General features: G+C 43.7%; 1 protein-coding gene across 5 annotated transcripts in view; it reads right to left on the reverse strand.

Moving 5' to 3' along the window:
- Positions 1 to 385: 385 nt before the first annotated feature.
- Positions 386 to 25,711, reverse strand: part of LOC113158695 (AT-rich interactive domain-containing protein 1B-like) — a 150,483-nt gene continuing 125,157 nt past the window's right edge. The window contains exons 8-22 of one of the 5 annotated variants that reach the window (XM_026354785.1): positions 23,081 to 23,393; positions 21,964 to 22,125; positions 15,790 to 15,926; positions 14,487 to 14,590; positions 12,942 to 13,127; positions 12,086 to 12,301; positions 11,001 to 11,214; positions 8,102 to 8,243; positions 6,942 to 7,111; positions 5,994 to 6,120; positions 5,657 to 5,776; positions 5,435 to 5,510; positions 4,339 to 5,074; positions 3,887 to 4,017; positions 386 to 3,586 (exon numbers count right to left, since the gene is read on the reverse strand). In XM_026354785.1, the coding sequence (XP_026210570.1) occupies positions 1,757 to 3,586; positions 3,887 to 4,017; positions 4,339 to 5,074; positions 5,435 to 5,510; positions 5,657 to 5,776; positions 5,994 to 6,120; positions 6,942 to 7,111; positions 8,102 to 8,243; positions 11,001 to 11,214; positions 12,086 to 12,301; positions 12,942 to 13,127; positions 14,487 to 14,590; positions 15,790 to 15,926; positions 21,964 to 22,125; positions 23,081 to 23,393 (4,664 nt within the window). In that variant the 3' untranslated portion in view covers positions 386 to 1,756. Of the gene's footprint in view, positions 3,587 to 3,886; positions 4,018 to 4,338; positions 5,078 to 5,434; positions 5,511 to 5,656; positions 5,777 to 5,993; positions 6,121 to 6,941; positions 7,112 to 8,101; positions 8,244 to 11,000; positions 11,215 to 12,085; positions 12,302 to 12,941; positions 13,128 to 14,486; positions 14,591 to 15,789; positions 15,927 to 21,963; positions 22,126 to 23,080; positions 23,394 to 25,711 lie in introns of all 5 variants that reach the window. The other 4 variants (XM_026354783.1, XM_026354784.1, XM_026354786.1 and 1 more) reach the window with 4 other exon arrangements.

A 25,711-nucleotide genomic window follows, 5' to 3' on the forward strand; every position in this document is an offset into this window, starting at 1 on the left:
ACATGGTGCAGTTCAGGAAGAACAGATCTTTTAAGATCAACTTCTGTCTATTTTACCCAGACAAAGTCAGCACCACTGTTAGCACGTCCTTAAATATTCATTTCGGACGCTGACCTCTTAATGATAATGTGGTGAAAGCTAAGATTCATAAATAGAGAACATGTGGAATTTGTAGTTGAAGAGAATCACATTCATCTTTATCTTTAAACTCAGATAAATACTGCAGATAGCCACAAAACAATCAGGTTCTCTTTATCAAGTGTCCTCTGGACTCTTGTGTTTCAGGATTTCAGTCACTGCATAGTTTCAAAGTGACCGGACGGAGTCGATCATGTCTGCGATCAAATTATTTAAAATGAAATCAATGAAAGGCAGTCCATGTAAGCAGCTGATGTTTGTTTTATTGGCCTAAGATTGTCTGGACATAACGTGACGTCTCTGGTGCTTAACGATGTTCATCGTACATTTATTTGTGACATGTGCAGCACAGAGTATAAATGTGTTTACTGAATAAAAGAGAGACATGGAGTCATGAAAAAAGAAAAAGGCTAATTTTACAATGAGCTTTCAGGACATTTTGAAGGATCTTTTCAGACGTTTCTTTTGTAGTGTTATCTAGATTCAAAAATATGCCCATTGACATGAAGGGAGGACAGTAATGAATAGAAATGAGTTCAGTTTTCTACCGTAACGTCTCCGAGTTATCGTCTCACCGCAGCACTTCCACGTTTGATTACCAAAGTGATTGTTTTCTCAGCTATAATACAATGCATACAGGGATTTTTTTTTTTCTACATTGAAACGTCAGTTACATCTGCCATGTTCAAATATTTGACCCCATTAACAAAATATGTATAACAATAACAAATTTTACCAACAATAAAAGCCTTTTTGTTATAATAGTCAGAAAGTCCCATCTCTTGCTATATGTGATTGAGACTGAGAGAATCGTGTGCGTCCATTGTACAACGGTTTATATACACAGTGATGAAAAAATACAGACATAACACAAGTGCTTAGGAAACACAAAGTTCATCTGTGGAAGTGGTTGAGGCTGTGATGGATAAATTAGACGCTTCTTTTGACAGATGCTGTTCTCGCATGTTGATTGGCTGGTACAATGCTGCCCTCTCATGGCCTAAAGCACACACTGCAGGTGTCTTCAAAGATTCACATCTTTGCTCAACTTTCTCTAGTCCTATTGCACAACTTATCTTCCAGCGATGGAGACATATACATTTCAGTTTAAAAAGTCAGTGTTTCTTTTTTTTTTTCTTCCCCTCCCACAACTGTTGGCAAAAAAGTTCAAACTACTGTACAGTGTCACATTTTAAATAAATACTCTCCATTAACAAAATGTCGATGAGTATAGTAGCACTTATAAAACTGAAAAAACATCTCAACAACTCATCAACGCAAAGGGAAACACATAATTAAGCACCAAACTCTGGTGGCAGCTTTGGCTGAAAAAAGTAAACCAACAAAAAGAAACAAAAAACAAATGCCAAACCAAATATCAAACGTAGCAATCCAACGCCAGCAGGTATTAAATATTTGTATTAAAATGAGCTTTCAAATCCCAAACCCACGGGTTTAATAGGAACCACGAGCTATATACATATACATATTTTGCTTATGTTGATATTTCTTTTTAAAAAACAAACCTTTTCTGTCATTTTGATAAATAAAAATAGAAAACCACAGAAATATCTTGTCCGCCTTAGTGTCTGCTGTGTGAGTCCTGCCTGTCCTCCTGTCATAATTTCCCTAAATGAAAGAGAACTTGGCAAATAATGGCCACCACCGCTGTGCTGAGCACAGAGGAAATGGAAATGTCTAATAATCTGCTTTCGTATAGCACAAACTCTGTCTTATTCTCCACCACTTTAGCCATGGCTAACAGGCCTTTGGCTGCTCTGCACATCATGTTTATGCTAGGTGGGTCCATAGGCGGGTGCCCCATGTGCAGCAAGCTGTGAGGGTTCTGCTGGTACTGCGCCATGCTAACGCCATCCTCCAAGAAGCCTACTAAATTACCCACACTGCCTTTCTGCATGGCTATGGCACGTGCTGCTGTGGGGTCTCCTTGTGCCAGGTGGGAGAGGACCGCTACCGCCATCTCCCTGTACACCTGGGCCTTCCTCTGACCAACGTAACGCACCAGGACAGTGAAGAGTTTCTCCTGTCGACTGAAAGGTGGTGTAGCAAGCAAGAGGTCCACGTTGCCATCCTGGATACTCAGCTTGCAGAGGCACTCCAGCACCAGCCTCTGGGGAGTGAGCTGGGAATGTGGTGCTGCTGATGGGAAGGGGTCCTGGGCTTCAGCAGAGGGGCACACCATCCAATGGAGAAGACCATCCAGGATGGGGAGACAGATAGTGTCTGGATAGGGGGACAGATCCAGCTGGCCAGAGATGTTGGCCAAAGTGACCAAGGCATTCTCCCGGAGCAGACCCAGACACTCCCACCACCATTCCTCTTTGCTGCTTGACAGCCCCTGCTCCTGCTGCTCGTCTCTCTTATAGCTGGGGGGCAACCTGTTCCTCTCAGGGTGCTGGTGGCGCAGCAGGAGCAGCCTGCCCAGAAGAAGAACCAGTGCAGGGTGGCGTGACATTTCAGAGTCGTTCCCCGGGATGAAGGACAGACTCCGGACAATGTTGGAGACACAAAGGCACCGCTTTGACAGAGAGTCCTGCCATGCGGCAATGGTGGAGAGAGGAGCCTCGTCCAAGCAGCGCGGCTCATCCTCCAGCAAGGTGATGTGGTCCTGCTCCCCATCTGGATGCACCCTGAAGGGATATGAGGGCAAGGAGCGTGCGGGGTGGGCGTAAGACAGCGCATCAACTCGAGCACACAAAACATCATCGATAGTAGCAGTGATACGTTTTAGTGGTTGTTTCGTTCCATCGCCCTTCTTGCTTTCCTGTGTGTTCTCTTTTTTCACCTTCTCGTCCGCCCTGGCAAGCGGTTCAGTCCGGGGCTCAAAGTGTGTCTGAATGTGAGTGGTTGAGTCACCACCCCCAGCCTGCCAGTGTAGCAGCCCACTTGTAAACTCAGTGATGTAACCTAAGCGCTCTGTCACGTCTTCAATTAGGTCCTCTTTGTGGATGATCTTGATGGGAAGCTTATCGTACTTACTGGCTTGTTTAGGTTTAGGTTCTAGCTCTGAGACAGCCTGGTCCACAGACTCCTTTTTACTCTTTGCTCCCTTCACACTCTCTTCTTCATCTTCTTTCTTCTCTTTCTCACTGTCGTCTTCATTCTTGTCCTCCTTTACACTCATCTCAGTCTCCTCCTTTATACCATTCAGCTCAGTTGACACTGGGTCAGCAGTGATGTTTGCAGCTTCCTCCGTGGTGCCTCTCACTTGCTCCACATGTGTCTCTGCTGCCAGGGAGGGCTCACATTCAGCTTGGACAGCAGAGACCTTGTCCTGGTCAGACGGGGATTCTCTTTCCTCATTAGAAGAACGGTCCAAAGGGACTTTATTGGCCACAGTCCCCACTTCAAACTCTTCCAGGATGCCGAAGATCTCAATCAGGCAACGACGGAAGTGCTCCACAATTAGCTCGAGGAAGCCAGGCAACTGGTTGGACAAAGATAAAACATCAGCAGTGTCAACATACGGTATTAGAAGAAGGCGATCAGACACACGCTGCCAAGTTCTTTCATCCCAATGTGAATTTATCTTCAGAGATTTATCTACAATGAATCTTTCTAGTATTAGTGTTGAATTTTTATTTTACAATTACATTTTTATTTTACAGATTCTCACTCCAAATTAAAAGGTTTATCTAGACGGCCAGCTTAAAGAGACACATGTACACTGGCTAAATGGATCTCTCTGTCTGTCCGCAGTGAGGTGTAGAAATAAAATTGGTTTTACCTGGGAGAGGTTAAAGGAGGCCACGGTGCTGTCATCATACAGCAGGATGTTGATGGTGTCTAGAGCCCATGTGCTTTCTGCCAGCAAACCAGACTTCAGAGACATCATCACACGCCAGGCCTCAGGCATTCCTGGGATTAAAACAGAGGGATTTTTTTTTGGAACCAGCAAAAAAAAAAAAAAAAGGTGATCAGGCTTTGTCCGAATGATAAAAGGAACACTGAACAGAGGAGCTAGTTGTAACTTCTTTCATACAATTAACCTCACGTTTTGGAAACTAGGTTTACGTGTACTGATCCTTTAAAGCATGAAAACAATCTTATTTTCAAGTGAAACTCAAAATGAGAGTGAAACAATCAGAAATGTATCTTCTTAAGATCTTTACTAACCCATCCACTTTACTCAGCTTTGGTTAAAATGTGAAGCCCAGAAATAATGAGACTCCATCTCACCAGTGTCCTTGGAGGTAAGCTTGCGTCGAGGCTTGAGAATAGGCATGGTGGCCTCCGCTGATCCTGGTGGGTAGTTGAGGTCCTGTCTCAGGTTAGGGGGAAACTGACCGAGGGGTACACTGCTTTGTGAGCCCATCATGGCCATCCCAGGTTTAGGCATCTTCATGGGTGACATGAACGGTGCTTTACTAGGTGACATCCGGGAGTCCATAGAGCGCTGGAAGGCTCCAGGGCTGGGTGCTCTGGGAAGGTGGTTTGCCATTGATGGGGAATTGGAATAAGATGATGGTTGGCGTGAAGACAGAGGAGGCATACCACCTGATGATGACATGTAAGGAGACTGACGGTGCCACTGCTCCTGCCCAGGCCGGCAGTCCATGTCATCCCTACCAATTGAGCCATAAGGTGGCATTTGAGATGGCAGCCCCTGTCCCCTGGGGTAGGGATAGCCAAGGTCTGTCCTGGATGGCCACATGCTGGGGCCATCGGCAGAGTGATTTGCAGTGGGCCCTCCACCCATCATACTGTGCTGGCTCTGTCCTGAGGAGGCCATTCTGTCACGGGGGTAGGGGTAGGGAAACTGTCCCTGGATTGGTCTATGTTCAGGACCTGAGTACCCTCCACCATAATGGCTGTACATGTCCGGCTGCTGGCTGGCATACTGCATGGCATACATGTCGCTCTCATGTCTCTTGGGTGGGGGGCCATACATACCATCCATGGGCCGTTTGTATCCCTGCTGAAGCAAAGGTGTACAGAGTCAGCACGTATTTATTTGTTTTGTTTGTGTTACTGAGAATAGATTCCACTGTCAGAGCTCCATCCATTAGCAAAACAAATACAAAATAACAGCAAATGAAACACTCAATCCACCCCCAGGCTGAGGTTTGAGCTGGATTTGACTGAACTGAGATTACCACTGATGAAGCCTGGACTAAAATATCTTATTGGAAGAAACAAAGTATATTACTCAGTATTTTACAGAATAATTCATGTGACATGTTTTTACCTTTCCTGTTCAAAACTAAGTCACAGTTGACTTTACAGTAAAACTACTTTAGTACAGTTAGAGAAAACAAACTAAGCTGCCTCTCACCTGTTGCTGTGGGTACATCCCAGATGGATGCATCCCGTATGGCATGCTGGGATACTGCTGACCATAGCCATCATGCCTGATGTAGGACAAGAGAAAGACAGAATACAATACTCACTGATTTACACTCAGAAAAATCACAGACACAAGAGAAATGATTTAACATTTGTTCTGCTTTTCTGTACACGTGCACGTGTACACATTCACAGACACATAAGTGCTGACCTCTGCTGTGAAGGGTATCTGCTGGGAGAGTACATGCTACCCTCACTGTTGGAAGGCCCCAAGCTGTTCTGACTTCCAGGAGGACCCATGCTTCCATCCAACCCCATCACATGGTCTGGTCTGAGAATCAAACAACGGGAAAGTCTTAACATTGACATGTATAATTACACTTCTTGTAAATATTGCCCATGTTACATAATGTGTGTGTGTTTTTTCTAATGTGTGTGTAGGCACTGGTATAAAATAATTTCTTAGGGGTCGAGTGAGTGAAAAGGAAAGATATAAATTACACATCCAGCACTCTCTTCTGGTGTTGATGGATACAGTCTGTGCCTACCTCCTGTCATAGCCTGGCCCATATGGGTACTGTGACCTTTGGTTCATACTCAGGGCTGTTGGGGGTCGACCATACACGTCCTGCATACTGGACATCTGGCCTGGCATGTAGGCATCAGCTCCTGCCACTGTAGAGGCATGAAGCAAAGGAAGTAATTGCAACTCAAAACCTGAACAACATTAACAAACACTGATTGTCCTGAAAATATGCAACTGAGGCTGCCAGCAGGTGGCAGCATTCCTCTATGAATATTCACCACTTGCCCTGATTAAACCTATTGTTCTGAGGCTGTAACTGCTGTTATGCAGCTAACATCCAACATATTATTCATTCAGGCTCCATTCTCCTCAGCCTTCAGAGGAGCCGCCATCCTTTCTAAAACTATTGTTTGTTCTGAAAACTAAACCACATGAGTTGGTCTAAACAGGTGCTTCTCAGCAGGGTAGGAGGGATGAAAGGTTGAAAACGAGGAGGATGAAAAGGATGAACAAAGTTAGGATGAGACGGAGGCTAAGCTACAAGAACATCAGACGAGCTGGTGTGTCTTCGATAAAGGGATGTGTGGTGTAACAAACAGTTCTCGTCTCCTTTCATAGATGTGGTAAAACACACACGCATCTGTCCTGATCTGAGACGACACAGTGACTAGACAATGAATTAGACCAATGAGACAGACAAAAGAACAATGGTTTTGAGATACATAAGCCACTTGAGTTCATATAAAATTTAAAGATGAAGCTTTACATTCAAATGTTTTAGTTTTAGGATAAGTGCAAGTTTATTTTACAATATACAACAGTTGATTCAAACGGATTCCTCCTTTTATGGCAATACAGCAAAACCGTTTCTTTACATACTGTGTGGATTGGAATATTATGTGAAACCGGGGAAGCAGGTCTGGGTGTAGAGGTTTGGGTGAAAGGGTGTCACAGCGTGTGCTTCACTCACTCTTTCTCATCCCGGCGAAGGGGTCCTTGGCGTCGTACTGCATCCTCATCATCATGTCAGGCATGCTGAGGCCCTGCTGGTAAGGAGCCGAGGGAGGCAGGGAGGTAGCACGCTTCTGAAAGGCGGGGTCGTTCACCTCCGAGAAGGGGTCCTGTATGCTCACACTGCTCCTGGACAAGGTGAGAAAAGAAGGGAGGAGGAAAAGGAGGAGGAAAAAGAAGTGTATCACAGAGGTGCAGTCTGTGAGTTTGATGCGCTGAAACACTCCGTTCAACTTAAAAGCAATGCTTTCATTTTTTTTTCCAAAAACAAAACTGTGATCATTAATGACTTGGTCCTTTTTAATTGTCTGAATGATGGATGTTTAATGCCGGCTTATAATCAAAGTAAAAGTACTGAAATTTAAAATGAGCTCTGTCTGTGTGCTACTTTTATACATTACTGCAGGCATGAATGCAACATTTCATGCTAAGGTAACACCAATTTTAACAATCTTATAAACTGGATTGTTGGCTAATTTAATCTCTAACAATACACGCTATTTTATAAACTGATAATAGTGTAGTATAGTGAATAGTAATAGTATAGTAGTCCAGTAAAAAGTTAAACATCACAGTCAAAGCTAACAAAACCCTTTAATTCCTCTTCCAGGCTCTGTGAATAACATCTTAAAACATAACTGTAGTGGTTTATAATCAAGATGAAGTCAGCAGCGATGAAGGACTTAAATCATCAAAAACGAAAAATCATTCTTTCAATTCTTCAGTCTTAACATTCTTCAGACTCACCTAGAGCACTTCACTGCTTCTCTGGATAATGATAGAATACAAAACACAACTGTGCACATAGAGATCTCAGTCTTTTAGTTAAATCCCGTTTCATCACAATAAAAACATTTTTTAAGAGACGGTTTTCGCATTTTAGGTTTAACCCCTTTATTTCAGGAACATCTGTGTTATGTCTAAGAAACATCTTACTCACTGATTGGAATATCACACTGTAACTACAACAAATCAAGTATTTTAATTCTAGAAAATGGTTGTTAGTAGTAACAGCTGTTACTACTATTGTAGCAGAAGTGACAAATGGAGTAACAGTATTAATATTCATGGTAATAGTAGCATCAGTCGCGAGACGACTCTTGTTTATCTGTGTGGTACCTGTTGGGGGGAAGTGGTGTGACCTGTCCCAGAGGGGTGGTGGCAGGTGTGGGGGGCTTCAACTCCCCTGCTGCTTCTGCTGTGGAGCTGCTGCCGGAGGACTGGGGCGTCTGTGGGCCTTGGAGGGAGCCGCCTGAATTTGCTGGCAGACAGAAAAAACGCTATTATTCTTATGGCCAGATGATTTAACAGCAAAAAGACTGTAACACATCCGGGTGTCGAGCTCCCCCACGTCTAGAAATATGATCCTGAAGCTGGTTTGAGTTAGAGCAGCCATAGTGGGCTTTCACTGCAGCAAGGTGCTGTATTAGGGAGATAACTCTAGACTTAAGGCCAAGGCACTAACAGTGATGCTCTACATGAAAACTGAGCCTGAGCAAACATCCCTACATGAGGGCAGGGAAGATGTGGGAGGAGGAGCTGCTTAACAGTGACCAGGGGAGGTAGAGGAGAAGGGTGAAAGAGGCAGGAGGAGAAGACACAGCAGGGAGAAGGGAAGGATTTCTCAGCGGAAATTGCCTGCTTGGATGGCTGCAGCACAGCTCTTTATTTCAAACCGTCTAGGGCACAGATGTATTTGTGTAAAAAAATATAGTGTATAAATCTACCATTAGGGCAAAATCAACTCATGTGCAAGATAATACTTTAGCAAACATCCACTAAGTATGAGTGAGGAGCTTGGGGAAGCTTGTGCTGATGCACACACAGTCTCCATACTGAGGTTTAATTGGGTTAGTGCGCCCTCTTGTTATGACCACAGTTCTGTGAATTCCTGATTTTAGATGACTAGAAAATTATAGGAGAGTAGAGCCCCGGGAGCCCCCCACACGAATAACCCCTGGTCAGATGAAACCAAGGGATGTAAATTCCCAGAAGCAGGTTTAACGGAAAATGTGGACTGTTCTAGCTAAAAGATGACAATGAAAGAGAAAGAGGGACTATGAAAGTATCTTAATGAGCATTTAGCGTAAGAGGGTTTTCTTTGTAACAGCCTCAGTGGCCTTTTTCAGCACCACACGTTTCCACAGGAAAAAAAGGAAAGACTTAGGCTTTAAAAATTCATGCTGATTCTGAATTATTCAATGATGCCCCCTGCCCTTACATCATAGGAGATGGAGAGAAAGAGAAAAAGACAGAGAGATGGGAGAGATTGTTATCCCATGATGATGAGCAGAGGTAGAAGAGAGGGCAAAGACGGGGCAGGGAGAATTTAGAGATTATTCACTTCTTGGGATATCCCTGCTTCAGACAAACATGAACATGCACAGATGTCCATATATGAAGAGGTGCAAACAACAGTGGGGTTAGCCAAGGTTAAAAGGTTTGCCATTCCTCAAGAGCAGGAGGGCAAACAGACAGATATGTAATATGGGCTGGGTGTGGGTGTAAAGATTCGGGGGGGGGGGAGTGGGGGATGTTGTGAACTCAATTGCCCTCTGCTCCACATTTAGAAAGAAAGAGGAGCAAGCGAAAAGTATGTGTGTGTGCAAGAGGCACGTGGCTGACGTTTGATGTGTGCGCACATGAGAGCTTGCATGTGTGCCAACGGGTGACATAATCCAAAGTAGTTAAAGGTGGGGGTGGGGGGGCGGGTGCGGGCCAGTCAGTCAGCTGAGTCAGTTTTGTGAATGAAAGGTGACGGTGAGGTCGAGTTTGTTTACATTCTACATTCCAGTCCTCATTAATCACTCCCCACACCCCACCACACACACACACACACACACTCTCCAAACCCTGCAACCCCCACCAGCCCTGTGGTGACAGTGACATCATTCGGCTGTCAGCCTATATATATATTTATATATAGGCTGGCAGGGTGTCAGTGGGGCAGCTTACACACTGGAGCAGGGAAGCATAGATAGAGGAAACAGATGGGGCTGTTTCTAACCTATGAACTTTGTTGTATTATTTATTATGACACAATTTATCTTTAACAGCCTCATTTTCTAAAAAGTCAAGCTGACTTCTGCAGTTTAAGTCGTAAAAGTCAATCAAAAAACACTTATTTGAAAGATGAAAAAAGCGTCAGTAAAGCAATGCTAAAGATGGAGGCTTAAAATCCCACTTCACATTAATATGATGCAATCACCTACTACACACACACACACACACACACATATATATATCTGTGTGTGTGTGTGTTTATATATATATATATATATATATGTGTGTGTGTGTGTGTGTGTGTGTGTGTGTATGCAAATGAAGGCAGATGCTCTTTTCCACCCACCAGGAAAAGCAATCTGCAGTGTCTCAGACAGGTGAAGTGCTCTGATGTTCTATTTGAAAGCCAGGGTCACTTTTCTCATCTCCGCTGCAAATTAGAGACGTGACCTCACTGCTCTATATCGCTCCACCTCTTTCTCTCTCCTCTCTTGATCCTCACGTCATAATTGTGCACACACACGCTGTGTGAACTGGGGATATACACAAATAAAAAGCACCCTTTGTGTTGTGGCTCCGCACTAAAACAATATAAGTTAACCTCTACTGCATTGTAGAATACAGGTGAGCCCTGGTTTGAGGTACAAGTGGTGATTGTATCGAAGCACCTTCATTAAACTAAGAGTGATCCCATCAAAACAGCGTTAATGTTCACTCATCTCCCTTGGGTTTTAAGTTTGTTTCATGTACTCATGTCATAATCAAGCACAATATTTTGAATATGATAGTAGCTCTCAGTCCTCTGTGAAGTTAGTGCCAGTTAGAGGTTTCTGATACAGCTGCAAAGTCTTTACTGTGTTAATGTTGACTGCCACATTGCCATGATTACAGATTACTGTTTCTCTGATGATTCCTGACACCTGTAGTTTGATCAGCAGCACCTGTTGTTTGGCTCCTGACAGATGGGAGAGGAGATGTGGAAAACCCACTGAACTGATCCGTTATCAAGCCTTACCAGGTGAGGGAGGCTGAATCTTGACCTGCTTCCTGTTGTCCCCTCCAGCCATGCTGCCGCAGCTGTCTGCTGGCGGTTCTTCTCCTCTCTCCATCTTACACTCATAGGCGAACAGATACTGGATGTACTGTTTCTTGAGCGAGCTGGCAGAGCTGCTCGATGTACCGACGTTCAGGGTGGTGGACAGCTCACGCCACTTCTTGTTTTTGTTTACCTGCGTGGTTGAGGGTTGAGAGACACAAAACATCAAGAAGTTAAATGACCACTAATGATGAGATTGTAGGGTTAAGAGTGACTTCTTTTTGCTCATGCACTCTCTATAAATGGTAATGTATCTCAGTAGTATCAGCCACACACTTGTCATTTTGCCTGGCATATGGTAGACCACAGTCTGCTGAATTTAATAAAAAATAATCAATTCCATTGCAGGGCACTCAATGTTTTCATTGTTAGTGTAACCACAGAGTTGTAAGTCACTTACTTATGAGTATTAAACATAGTTTTCCCATAGTTGTTTTGAATCTAACAGTAAAAAAGTACTGTAGTATATAGTCAAGGGTAGGTGGACAACACAGATCACATATTTTTAATCTTGAAGAATGCATTCCTCCTCCAGTTGGGCGAAACCTTATTACTAAGACTAAAAAGTATGACAGGTTTTAATGCAACCATGAAATTGGACATAAACAAGTCATTTTTTTTTATCCTGGCGTGGATGTGATCCACAGTAAACATCTTTAGGATAAACTGTCACAAGAAACAGTGCCTGCAACATTTGCAGTGTAAATTGTAAAGTTGTATATTTTTATTACATGACGTTTTTCACACAACACGTGTATTGTGGCATTTTCAGGAATGTGGCTTCTCCAAGAATTATTTAATGTGTATTATTCTCTTGAGTACATTTCTCAACATTTACAAGCACACCATATGTCATGCTGTTTGAGTGCACACTGCTGGAGAATGTTAAACAGCCAGTGCACATGAGCAGAGTTAAATGAGTTTATGTTCTGACTATTAAGAACTGTGGCGATCTCTAACATCACTGCAACGTAACAACATCGAACATGTTTCCTATGTGTTACCATGGCGAGGCCTCCTATCTCCCGAACAGCCATGTAGAGCTTCCACAAGTCCAACGGCTTCTTGCCTACAGCGGGCAGCTGTGCAACAGGAGTGCCTCTCTCCTCCATGAAGGTCAGATATCGCTCCACCCAGGCCCGCCTCTCAGGCTCCACACCCAGTTCATAAAGCCGCGTGATTCGCTCCCCACTGACGGAGGAGGAGTTAGGGTTGGTTTTCTAGGAAGCGACAGGGAAAGAAACTTCATCATATATAATCATTTATATATATCAATAAATGTCTACATATATATATATATATATATATATATAAGAACGATAATGATGTGTTTATGTAAAATGATTCCAGGAAATTTGCATATGCTAATTAGCAGACTTCATAGACTGTATGTTCTCCATACTGTATTTTATTGGATATACTCGGTTGTACAGATCATTTTTCTTTGGTGTGTCCTACTGCTATTTCCTGGTACAACAACCCACTCGCCCCATGGGGATGATTAAAGTTTCATTGCTTATTTACACATTGCGAAGTAGGCCCTTGGTTGAATGACCTAGCAAAAATAAACACTTCTTTACAGTACTGTGTTTACTTCAAAGTTCATTCACAGCACATTCATATGCCTTAAGTTCAAACTGGTTGATGAAGTTTAATCCCACACAGCCCCATCTGACATCAGTCCACGTTTAGAAAGACTTTTGTGTTCTATGAACCAGCTTTTCATTAAGTAATTACAAAATAATCCCACAGTCAGAAAGAAATAAATCAAACTAACAGCTTGTTCCCATATATATGTCCTTAGCCTGTAATGCAACCACTGACAACCCTTCAATAATGAATTGAGCTTTTAGTTCTTACGGGGCTAGAGGGGGTCTTCAGTGGCCAAGGGGGGCTGCTGATGCTGTCGCTGTCATCACCATGGTAGGAGGACAGACTAGCTGGGCTGGGAGAGAGTGGGGAGGGCACAGGCAGGGCGCCGCCTGGCGTAGCTGTCTGGGACACACACTGCTGGGAGCTGTTGTTGTTGCTGTAGCCGTCCTGTAGCTAGAGAGGAAGGAGAGGAAGAGGGCACAGGACTGTAATTGTCTTTGGGGAAAAAAAGCATTTATCACTGCTTAGTTATTTCTGCCACCTCCTCAGTTTCAGTATAACAGTGTAACACAATGGTGCGTTCTGTCACACAAACATTCACACAACAAGGACAGTACTGTATAGTACAGTGCTGTATGTATTAAAAATATATGTGTTATGTGTGTGTAAACTGGCTAATAATTATTTAAATGCTGGCAGATGAGTACACATTAGTCTGTATAGTTTGCATGGTTAACATTATGTACATGAAACTGTATGAAATCTCCACTTCAGTGTTAACGTGAGTTTGTGTCTTTTAGTGCACATGTACATGTAAGTTTGTGTGTGTATGTGTGGTGTGTGAGAGAGACTGAGAAAGCGGGAACAACAGCTTGACAAGTGCTTCTGGTCTGTATACAGAATGCTCATGTCAGCAAAACCTTATCTTTCTCCCTCTGTCTTTCCCTGTCTCTCTTTCTCTGTCTCTTTCTCACTCTCCCCTCTCTCTGCAGACAGATCATTTCTTTTGGGAGCACTGGGGGTCTTTCTGACTGCTCTGACTGCCTTAAATAATTCAGAAGGCCCTACTACTGTAATCAGCAAAAGAAAAGACAGGGATTTGGAGGGAAAAGAAGTGTAGTGGATGGGATGGCAGTGTGTGTGTGTGTGTGTGTGTGTGTGTGTGTGTGTGTGTGTGTATGTGGGAGAGCGGTTGTTAAGCAAAAATAGGGAGAGGGGGTAGAAAAGAGCAAAGAGCAGAGTTCTGTTGTTGCTGAGCCAAGCCAAGCTGCAATTGCAGGGCAAAATGAAAAGTCAGCATTGTGTATTGGGACGTGTGTGTGTGTGTGTATTGAGAGGAGGCACTGAGAAAGTAGTGTTTAAGAGGAGGGTGTGTGTCTGTGAGTGATCGGAAAGGCTGGAGTGTGGCTTCTTGTCTTTATGCATATGTGTGTGTATGTGTATATTCACTGTATTTCTTTGGTTGTGTTTAAATGTGTGCATGTACATGTGTGTACTGCAGATGCAGAGCCCCCTGCTTCTCTCTGTGACTCTTTTTCTTTTTTGCAGCTTGGGCTGCCAAAACATCAGCAAGAACAGAGTGCTGGGGGCAAAAACAAAGCGAGGAAAACATTAGGAATGGTAAATGTTAAACAAATCATTAAATATGGTGAGAAAACAACAGAGAAGCAGCCTACTGTGCTGAGGCAGCATATGCTAATCAGATTTGGTTTGCTTCATTAGGGGAGTAAGATCAAAAAACAAAACGGGACAAAAAATAAGGAGGCAGAGAGGAAATCGCTGATGGTGAGAAGGGAGAGGTCAAGGAAGTACCTTTGGTTTGACATGCTCATTGGTGGTGCCACTGTCATCCTTTATGTCCGTTTTCGGTTTCCCATCTGGGTTCATCGTGCCCTCTCCGGACATTCCCATGGCTCCTTCGTGCAAAATGAGAAGACGTTTAGAAAACATATCCATATTTGTACCCAACTTTTCATTAACAAAAAATGCTGAGAATTCTCAAAATATAAAGTAAAGACCTCTGCGAGAAGGAAAACTTAACATTGTCTCAAGTGAACCGATGCTGAACTCCCTAAAATAAATGGTGCTCATTTCAAAGGGAAGATTCTGGTGAAAGAGGTATACAAACAGACTTTTGCTAAAGGAAGACATAGAAAGATAATGTAATGAAAAAGCAAGCCAGTGTGACCTTTTAACCCTGCTGGCTGTGCATCCTCAGTTTGGAAGAAAACATCTATGTTCTTACATAGTCAAAGGGGAACAAAACAAGGTCAATATTTAAGACATGCTGGCGGACTTCTGTTTCCAGAAGTTTGTACCTTCATGAGGTTTCTAATTGAAGTAGAGGATTCTTAAGACTACTTTTCATAGTGCCAGCTGCATATTTCCTATTAACAGAAATAAGGGGTCCTTGGATACAAGGCTCTCCTCTTTATTTTTCCCTTGTGTGCCGCGGTGTGGTGGGAAAACTAATGGCTTTTTACAGTGCCCAGGGGCAGACCAGATGAGTTTTCAAGAACCTTGGTTCTCTAATTCGTTTGAAGTTTCCAAACATCATGCATTCTTATATTTAGTTTTGAATACATGCTGCCTTTCATTTTAGGAGCCACAGTGCTCTCTGAAGTGCGTGGAGCAACAATGTAATGAGTTGAAAGGGTGAAAAAAAAGGGATGCACCACATTAATCTTTGCTCACTGGAGCGCAAGTTCTACAGGAAAAATAAGAGCACTGAGAAGCAACTGGTGTTGGAGCGAACTCTCTTAATTTTTCAGCCTTTCACTCTGTTTTGCTCTCTGAATGGAAACTTGGTTCTGCTATACATTCAACCTAAGCCCATGGTTTAACCTTGAGTGGCTGAGTCTACTGTGTAACATTAATCTGGCGCTGCGGTTGTTTACTCATAAGGTATCTTCTCTATTTTATTAGCATGCATTATGTACACCGCACTGCAAGACAGTCAGCGGAGATCAATGGGTCATAAACCTTCTTATTTACAGCCTATTTTGAGTGATGTAAATGTGTGATTTGTGTTGCTGTATGTCATCCACACAAATACTGTATACCCTTGCAATCTAATCCATAAAATAACCTCTGCTAGTTGGCACTAACTGAATACCTGAAGGTGGCATATTGTAGGCTGGACCTTGTGCATTGCCCATTGAGGAGCTGTTGTTGCTTGTTGGCTGGCTGTAGGGAACAGTGGTGGCCATGGTGTTCACCTGGCTGATGCCTGGGCCTTGATAGCTGCCCTGCCTACCACAGACAGAAAAAAAAATTAATGATTCAAGTTTAGATTCCAAATGTAAAGACAGGCTGTGGAGAGATAACAGTGAAAGCTGCAGAAGAACAGAAGTCACAAAATATAATCTCGTACAGAGATTATTTTTGGCAGTCTGTCACTGCCATACGCCTTTATTGTTGTAGTATAAACTGAGCAGCGTGTGTATCTGAAAGACACAATAAAATACAAAGAACACAACATATCCCTGATCAAACAAACAGCTCCTCCAAAAGATTGGAGATAAGCATGCAGAATCAGAAAAGAAAAACTCTTCTATCCTCCCTCCTCTGCTCTTCTCTTATACAACCCCCCCCACTCCTCCTCTCTCGTCTACCCTTCTTTCTCCCTCTCCCTCAAGTCATAATTTAACTAATTAAGGTGTGCTTTTGGAGAGGATCATGTTATTTGTTGCCATGGTGACAGCAGAAATCAACCCTGCTTAATCTCCCTCGCTTCAGTCTCCCATCTCTCTCAGGTGGCTCATCACATGGTGTTGCAAGTGACATCAGAGGAGCTTATCTGCAACCTGCTGAATGCTAGCCATCCGCGTGTGTGTATGTGTGTGTGTGTGTGTGAGAGAGAGAGAGAGAGACGCGTAACTGAAGGCAGCATCTATCACTGCCAGACCACCGGGTAGACCAAAGCCTGTGACATAGGGGCTGAAAGGGAACACCGTGTTGGGAACAATTTGGTCGATCTCCTGCTGACTCAAGATTATCTCCTGGACAACCACATAAAAAGAGAGAAAGAGAAAGCTGGAGACGGACGGAGAGAAAAAAAGTGACAGTGAGAGAAAGGGAGAGAGATTGGAGGAGAGAGCAAAGGTGGAAGACTGACAATGCAAAATGAAACAAACTTAGAGAAGAAGGCAGGAAGAGGAAATAGAGGAAGAGGCATCTGAGGAAGTCCTTTGGCAGTAAGGATGAATGTGAAGGCAGAAAGGACTGAAGGAGGAAGAAAGGAAGAAAATCTGGCCCAAGATGCAATGCTGTTTTATATGGACAAATTTATGTCAGTCAATACCCTCCTAACTGGCATCTTTCTCCCTTTCACACAGACACAGAGTAATACCTCATGTTGGAACCGATACACATAGCCTAAGAGGAGGGATTGGCTTGGTAAACCTCCCCATAATCTCATCTCACAGATGTAATTAGTCATAGAGCACGGCTGATGATACATATGTAATCCCTCTATGGAGGCCGAGGTGCACAGGGGAGCTCCATGGCAAAAAAACAAGCGCACACCAAATCCATGCTTATCTGGCCCCATTTCCCTGTAATGGGGGAAATATAGACTCCTTCATTTGCTGCCTACGTGTTCCCTAAAAAGCTCTGTGTGAGTCAAGACACAGAAATAAATTTACCTTTTGATCTTTGCACCTTCTCTCACAAGTATAGATGTATTCTGCGTGCAAACTCCCACAAAAGAGAGCGCTGATAAGCCAGCAAGGAAAAATAAGTTCAGGGATGCCTGCGAAGCTCATTTATCCATACTGTAAAAACGCCCCTCAACCACCTTAAGCAATATAAGCACAAGCTCTCATGCGAATGGTGGAATATCCAAATCAACAACAACAACACTGGTTGGAGGTTTTCAACTGTGGCGCTCTCCCATTATGACTAATTCATGTCATAAAAAAGCCCATTAGAAAGCACTTGATGGAGGCACTGCACAGCGTTTAATCACACTTAATATATGCATGTGCTGCTATTGGGGGGGGAAAAAAAGAACGGCACAGCGCATTCATCTTGCTCTTGGGCACCTTTGTGCCGGGGAAAAAAGCATCCTGTTGCCACAGAGAGAGAAAGAATGAGTGAAGGAGGAGAGAAAGAGCAGGGAAAAGAGGAGGGCTGGAGAGATAGAAAATAGTAGGAGAGGAGGAAGAGAAGAAAGGAGGTGGAGGGAAGGAGCCTGAGCGGAGTGTGTATGGGTCCCTGGTGGACCGATGGGGTGCGTATTTTCAGCTCAGGGCCCCAGAGCTGGAGGTAATCGCTGTTCCATGAGACTGAGCCTAGGGAACACGCGTTCAAACACACGTACATGTATACACAGACACACACACACACACCCATCACTCTCAGTAAGAAACACAAAAACAGCTATCCTAAAACCATCAGGCCACAGCGCTCTCAGTTTTTAGTCTGTGAGCGGCCAAAGGAGTGAAACAGAAACAGAAACAGCCGCTCTCAGTTTTCTGGAGTGTGTAAAATGAAAAAAGTTAGTCCTTGAGTTTTGAAACCATATTAGCCTGTCCAGACTTCAATTTATTTATTATAAATTTTATCTAAATGCAGACACACACACACAGACAGACACACACACGCGCACAGAACCATCTCTCTCTTCTTGCTATTCAGTCCACATGTGTGAAGGGCATGAGAGAAGGCCGCTTTCACACCGTGGGCAGTGTGTGCGTGCGTGCATGTCAGTGTGTGTCTGAGCGTGTCCTTGTGTTCATGCATGGGGTGGGCGCTGTTGCCAAGGGGATGCCATGGTTACGAGGTGCCAGCCAACCAGCTGACAGTGTCTCTCTAGAAGTGGCAGCGCCTTTGTCCTTCATTCATGGTGACAGGCCGCGCTGATGCCTCCCAGCGCTGCTAACTGGACAAGACAGCAGAAGCGCTGGGACTGCAGGAGTGTGCGATGGCTGAGTGGCTCTCCCTATCGATCTCTCTGCATTGTGTGTGTGTGTGTGTGTGTGTGTGTGTGTAACAGTGTGTAGAAAAAAGTGGAAAAGATAGAGGCTGCTGGATGGAAGGATGGAGTGGATCGGCTGGAGGACATGAATTATATATAGACCCAATCTGTTTTCAGGGCAGTTTGGACTCATAGCTTCTCCAAACTCCTGACTCAACTCACCACACACACACACACAAACACACACACACACACGTACACACGTACACCAGAATAAACCTAGACAAAAAAATAAAAGGACAGCTTTTAACATATTAAATCCTGAGAAAAGCTACTCTTCCCTTCTCCCTCCCCTCGTTCCCAAACATCAAACAGCTCAGGATGGATGGAGGAGAAGCCATTTATTTTGCCCATCTAATGAAAGCAGAGCGCTCCGTAGCACTGCCAAGACTACGAGCGACAAAGCGCCACAGGCAGCATCCCCCTATTCTTGACATTCAAGCTCTGCTCTTATTTATTTAGCAAATTTACTTACTAAGGAGGTCAGAAATGAATTATTTGGCGAGGATTTGCCTGGGAGCACTCTCCTCTTCTCTCTTCTTCCCTCTTCCAACATTTTTCTCCCTTCAATTTCCCTTTGATTTACGGCTCTTTTTTTCTGAGCTTTGCTCTTCTTCTACTAAGTGCTTATTTTTTCGACAGAGCCTGTTCCTATAGCTCCAGGAACTTTTTGTAGAGTGTCGCCGGCAGCGCTGGAAAGTCAATTGAAAAGCCAATTCTGTCCTCAGAAGCTGCTGCCAAGAAAAGCTTATACCTTTTAATACTTTCTGTTCTCTTCTCTTTTCCAAAAATTCCCCAACATCAATGCCCACAACCCTCAAAAAATTTTCTACCGTACCTGGCTTCCAAATAAACTTGTACATCCTCCACACTGACAGGCTTGACATCATCCGTGCTATTTCAACATAACGTGTCAGACTTTTTATTCTGCAATTTATCATACTGACACCTGGCAGCGTAGCCTCATTTTCAGTTTGACCAGCATCTATTTTTGTAATTAGATAACAGTGCATGAAGTGACACTTACATTTTTACAGTCTTTAAATAGTGAGAGACTCCATCAGCAGAAGAGGCTTAAATTCCTAGATTACAAAAAAAGATAACGACCAAGACATTAGGTGACTTTGCCATTAAATTAAAAGTCATACTTCACTGCTTTAACTTTTTTATGTCTTCAAAACTCTCTAGGCCAACACTGTTTCCCCTCAACCACCAATCAAACTGATTAACCGATAAAAGTGGAACATTTGTTTCTGATTCTAGTCGGACGGTGGAGGAGAAACTCTGAGAGGGCTCGAGGGGAAAGGAAAAAAAAAAAAACCCACTCGTGGTACACTTTATGAAGATTTAATCACGACACTCATCTGCAGCCATGGGATACCAGAAGTGGCCCTCCTCTGTTCATTTGGCATTCTTTTCACTCAGCATAATGAAGCTGGAGTGTGTCTAGTAGTGTGTGAGGGAGTGCGTGAGTCAGGGGAGAATGGAGATGGGGGATGAGAGGTGGGAATGTAGAGGGATTGTTGGAGAGGGTATGGTGTAGGGATGTGTTAAAGAAATAGACTAAAAGAAGAAAAGACCAACTAATGACATTGGTGCTAACTAGCCACTCATTCTGAATGTCAGGAGCAGGTGTCTGTGACATTTCACTCAAGGTTGATGCATCAAAGAGTGAAACTAGACATGTGCTACGACTAACAACTCGTTTCTCAGACAGCGAGGAACTATGTCTGAATGTTTCAGAATGCTGCACTGAGATATTGAGAGCAAACGGGGTACTGGAGCCTTTAACTGCAGGTTTTTGGAGGCCAATTTTCTCCTGATCTCCCTCAGATGTTCTAAAGTGGGATCTGAGGAAGAAAAACATAACAAGGCTGTGCTGAAGACAGCAGAGAACAAAAACCAAATTGGGAGGAAGAAAGATTGGGGGAGATAAAACAGTCTGAGTAGGATAACAGAGCTGCACAGAGACAGAGAGGGCGATACAGTTGGGAGAGTTAGTAAAAAGAGTAAAACAGGTGGGAGGAGAGGAAACAGAAGCAGATAGGGAGGGATGAAAGAGGTAAAATGAGCGACAGCAGGCAAAAACAACAGTAAGGGCGAGACAGGCAGCACACAAACCAGAACATTCTACAAATCCATCATCATCAAAACATTTAGACACTTTCTTTGTTTTAAATCAGTCAAAAACTTCTTACCAGATGACTAATTTCATTTGTTGTATAAATGTGTTCTCAATAAAAACAATATTGTGAATAAGGAAGAAGAAAGAAATATGACAAATGATTCACATTTTCAAACACAGATATTTTACAGAAGCAAATAGTGTCACCCAGCTGGCAGATTTTATTTATTTTTTAACCTGCTAGTTTAGAAAAGTCTTTTGTTGCTGTGAATATCCAGTATGAGCTTGTTGTTTTCTGTAGTGCATGCTTTGTTTTGAATAAATAGTGCAGCAATTTAAAAGTTAGCATGAACTGCAACAGCCACTACAGCTGAAACAAAAAGAAAAAGCTGTCACAGTGCTGGTCTTTATGCTTGCAATGTGATCTTTGTGCTGCAGTTAAAAACAAGACATTAATCACAAATGGAGATAAAATCCCAAAGAAGGCTAAATAAACCACAAAGTGGAATCAAAATGGATCACTGTAAAGACTGAATGGGATACAGTCATTATAAGATATAAATACACATTTTTAGACAAATCTGCTGACAAACAGAGAGAGAGACAGAGAGAGAAGGGTTTCTCGAGACTGACAGGCAGTTTGATTGGTCCCAGCAGTGGGGATCATGTCGTGCCACTTCTTATTGACAGCTCAGCCATCTCTTAATGGCTCTGCCAGCATTTGCATTGCTGGGTGTCAGTTAAGTGTGTGTGAACAGCACTGGGTGCCTGATGTATGTCACTGAATGTAATTAATCACACGTACAGCGCACGCAACAATACGAAACTTGGCGAGTGAGCCTGTGTGTTACACGACTTCTGTTTACTTTGAGAGTGACTAAGACACGCCAGGGATGATAACGATGACTACAGTGACAATGACGAAGGTGACAATGGCAATTACAATGAACCATAACAATGATGACTCCTCTTGTTTTGCTTTCAGATAGAGCTGGGGAAAAATATCATCATGATCACTCAGTTCTGTTTAGGCTGAAAAATATATTCGGTTCATTAATGTGACATACAAACACATGTTGTCACATGGTGCTACAATATTTAAAGACACACACACACACACACACACAAACACACACACACACACACACACACACACACACACGTTATAAGCGTGGTGGACCTACCTATGATGTGTTAAATGCAAGGGTGACAGGATGGGTGTGTGATGAGGTCTGGGTGGAGGTGAACATGGTGGACAGGTGGAGGCAGAGTTGGGTGAGGGCCAGTGGATGGAGGTGGGTTGGGGTGGCTGCATCTGGGCTGGGCACCTTGCATATGGAAGCCGCCTGCAGATCGGCATCAACGAACCCCCAACAGAAAGAGAAATTTCATCTGAAAACCATCACTGGCGCTTCAGGAATAGGAATGAGCACTGATAAATGTTAACCTGCCACTTGAGCGAGTAGAATGTTGGCAAGACTGCTCCCATGATGCACCATTAGTCAAAGCATGTGCTGATTGGAGGAAATCCACCCTTGCTCTCTGAAGATGTCATGTTTCCCCAGCAGGGCTCAGCAAAAGCTTATTGCCTAAACAATCCCACAACAGCTGCAACAATGCTACAAACGCTCATATATTCAAAGCTCTGCATCCCTGATGGAAATATTATATCCCTTAACTCATTTACCTTTATAGCGTCAATCTGCTTTGTATTTGTGATAACATGCCTGATGTCACCTCTGCCTCTGCTGTTTCACAGTAAAAGCTGTGGTTGGCCTTTTCTTCTCTTTTTGTTTTGACAGTGTGGTATTCAACCTATAGAGTCTCCACACAAGCCAATATCTCTCTTTCTGCAACAAATGGCACTTTGTGTATAGTGCCAGCTATCAAAATGTCAGGCACTATATGAAATGTGTGAAAATAAGGATAGTTCGGCAAATGGCTCATAGAAACATGGAATGAGGGATCAAACTCTGGGCTGCACATCTGAAAAGACCTGGAAAAACTGCTAATTCTTTACAGAAACCCTCTGCTGTGCTTTTCAACACACCTTTCATGACCTGCAGAGAGAATCCACTCATCAGGCAGGTGGAGGTCGAACACTCATATGCTTGCTGGCCACTAATTTAGCATAGTAATGTAACATGCTTACACTATTCCTCTTTCTTTCTCTTTCAGTACCATTATGGCATAGTTAGACAAAGCTGCAATGAATGTGTGTGTCACTCAAAGCAAAACAGAAAAATGTGTTTATGGGTTATTTCCTATAGAGACATTACCTCCTGGGCCGTCTGCTGTTACCTGTTGTGTGTTGAGGCAGATCCAGGCATGGCAGCCGCTGCTGTCTCGTGCGCCTTGCGGTTCGAACTACCCAAAGAAGGTGGACCCATCCCTGGCCCAGCTGTCTGGGGCATGCTGGGAGAGCTGGGAGCCATGGGCAGGTACACCCTGTTCTGGCTGCCTGGGCCATGGCTTCTTCCTGCGGGTAAGGGCTGGCCAGGACCCTGTCCATGCATGGGGCTGCTGGCATTCATCCCCAGACTGTTGGTTATACTGGGGCCACTGTAGCTGGTACTGGCATTCCCACCATAGCTGGAAGGCCGAGGGTAGTTACCTGGATGACAATGACGAGAAAATGCTGATAAATGTCTCCAATTATTGAAAATGCTAGTATTACACACACAATGTCATTCAAAAAGTAAAACATTGCTTGTTGTCACATTTAACTTCCCTCTTGAATTTGATAGATTGCTTATAAAAATGACACAAAATGGCTCCTGTGAAATACTGTGGGGTGCTATGTAACATTTCATTTGAGAGAAATGGAGTGTTTATCAACTGCTTGTCAGCTGATACCTTTATACTCACAACAGTGACAGAACAATTTCATCCATCATGAAAATTATTCTGTGACAGATGAGGAATGGTGAATGTAAAGTACAGAACTCTGATTCACAACCTCAACAACCTCCAGTGGATGGAGAAAATACAATATGGGGTGTGTCCTGGTGACATTTTTCAGAGCTGCAGGTTGGTGGATAGCCCTGGGAACAATTGCCAAGCTTAAGGCTGACTTTGTGTAACACTTGAGAGGAGCTCTAATCTGCAGTAAATGCTTTCTTGCTGCCCTGGAGTGCCACACGGCCGCAATGCCAGAAGCTTTCCTAAGGCACACTTAAACCCCTCCATTTTGGCTCTAAAACCCAGCTCTATTCCAACACCAGCTGGAATAGGAGCTGAAAGAGAATCACCATGCCGTCAAAGACAACATGTACATACATTCAGGCACGCCACAACCACACCACACCTTCAGAACACGCAAGTGCTCTACACACACGCAGAGCACAACACATTGTGTTCCCTGTGCAGGCACTTTGCCTTTTCCAGTGTAATATCCCCTCCCTGGGACAAATCCCCTGCAAAAAAGAAATGGAAAATGTGGCATCCTCCATTGTGAAGGGGGCTATTTATTTTGATTTGATTAAGGGTGCTTTAGTTGGGCCTCACTGCTTAATCCTCTGAGAATATGTCTGGAAAAGGGGATCAAGTCCCTTTAAAACCTGAAGGCTTTTCCGCACGCTCAAACGAGAGAAAGTTGAATGACAATATTGCACATGGGGAGAAAATGCGACTCCGAAAATGGAAATGGCTTCACAGTGTCCTCGAGCTGCTTCAGTGAAGACACTTTCCACATGACATAAGACTGCAAGTCCAACCGAGGGAGAGAGCAGGAGGAATCAGCAGAGAGTGGGGGCAGAAAGAGAGGAAAAGGCAGACAGACGGAAAGGGAGGGGAAACCAACGTCTGCCCCCAAACCCCCGAGATAGGATTTATATTGAATCAAAATAAAACTCTTTCCCATAAAAGTCAGCAGCTCCAGTTGAATTTGTCCAGAAATTGTGATGAAATCTACTGTGGGAGATGGGAAAAGAAGAAGCGGATTATTTCTGGGGAGGCTTTGGTGAGTCGGTAAGCTGAGTACGGCTGACACCTGTCAAGGGTTTTGGGGCTATAATAGGGGAGCGTTCAGGAAGAAAGGATGTCTGCTAACGAACACAGGAGGATACATATGGTGCACAGTGTGTGTGTGTGTGTCCATCTGCTTGTCTGTGTGAATGCATACATAATACTTCTGAGACCAGTGAAAGACATTTCCGTGTTTCTTCCATTCATAAGTGACTGCCTACAATGCTGTGGAAAATCTGGGAACAGTGCCCTGCAGCCTCCTTCCTCTCAGCTTGGGTAGATGGTTTGCTGCAGATGAACAAGGCTCCAGTCAGTGACCTCTCTCAGCCCTCTCTGGACAGCTGTTGAGCCCCATGTCATGGCTGTCTGCCATGCATTCTCAATAGCCTGGGCGGACACTTTGTGGTTTTTGGCCCTTGTGACAGACTGAGGCTCCAGCACACCTCCCAGGGAGTTGTTTATATCACACAGGCCCATTTGGACAATCTGCATTTTTTTTCTATTTTGGCAAATAAGCCAAAAGACCTAAAAGTGGGAGTGAGTGTCTGGAAGTTTCCATAAAACTGTTTTCAACTTTACTTGGGGGTGAGATGCAAAGCCAAAATCTAACTGAAGTGGCTTGTGTTGAAAAACATTTCATTTGGTTGACACACAGGATTGAGACAACTTATCCGTCTTAATGTGCTAATATTCAAAATGTTCTAGTTGTGGGCAATGTTTGCCTTGGCTGATAAAGGAAAGACAGAGTAGCTGTGGGACTCTGTTAATGCTAAGCGTTCCTATGAGTCTTGCTCCATCTTGACAATAATGATTCACTTCCTGAAGGATTGGTGCTGTGCCAGAGTACTTCTTCAAGGACAGATAGTGCACTAACCCACTTTTTTTTAAATGACTGATAGCTCAACCTTGAAATTCTAGGTGTTTTCATAAATGCCATTCATGCTTTCTAAGGCTCCTGGAGTGTCA

The sequence above is a fragment of the Anabas testudineus genome, chromosome 12 (assembly GCF_900324465.2).
Source record: "Anabas testudineus chromosome 12, fAnaTes1.2, whole genome shotgun sequence".
NCBI lineage: Eukaryota > Metazoa > Chordata > Actinopteri > Anabantiformes > Anabantidae > Anabas > Anabas testudineus.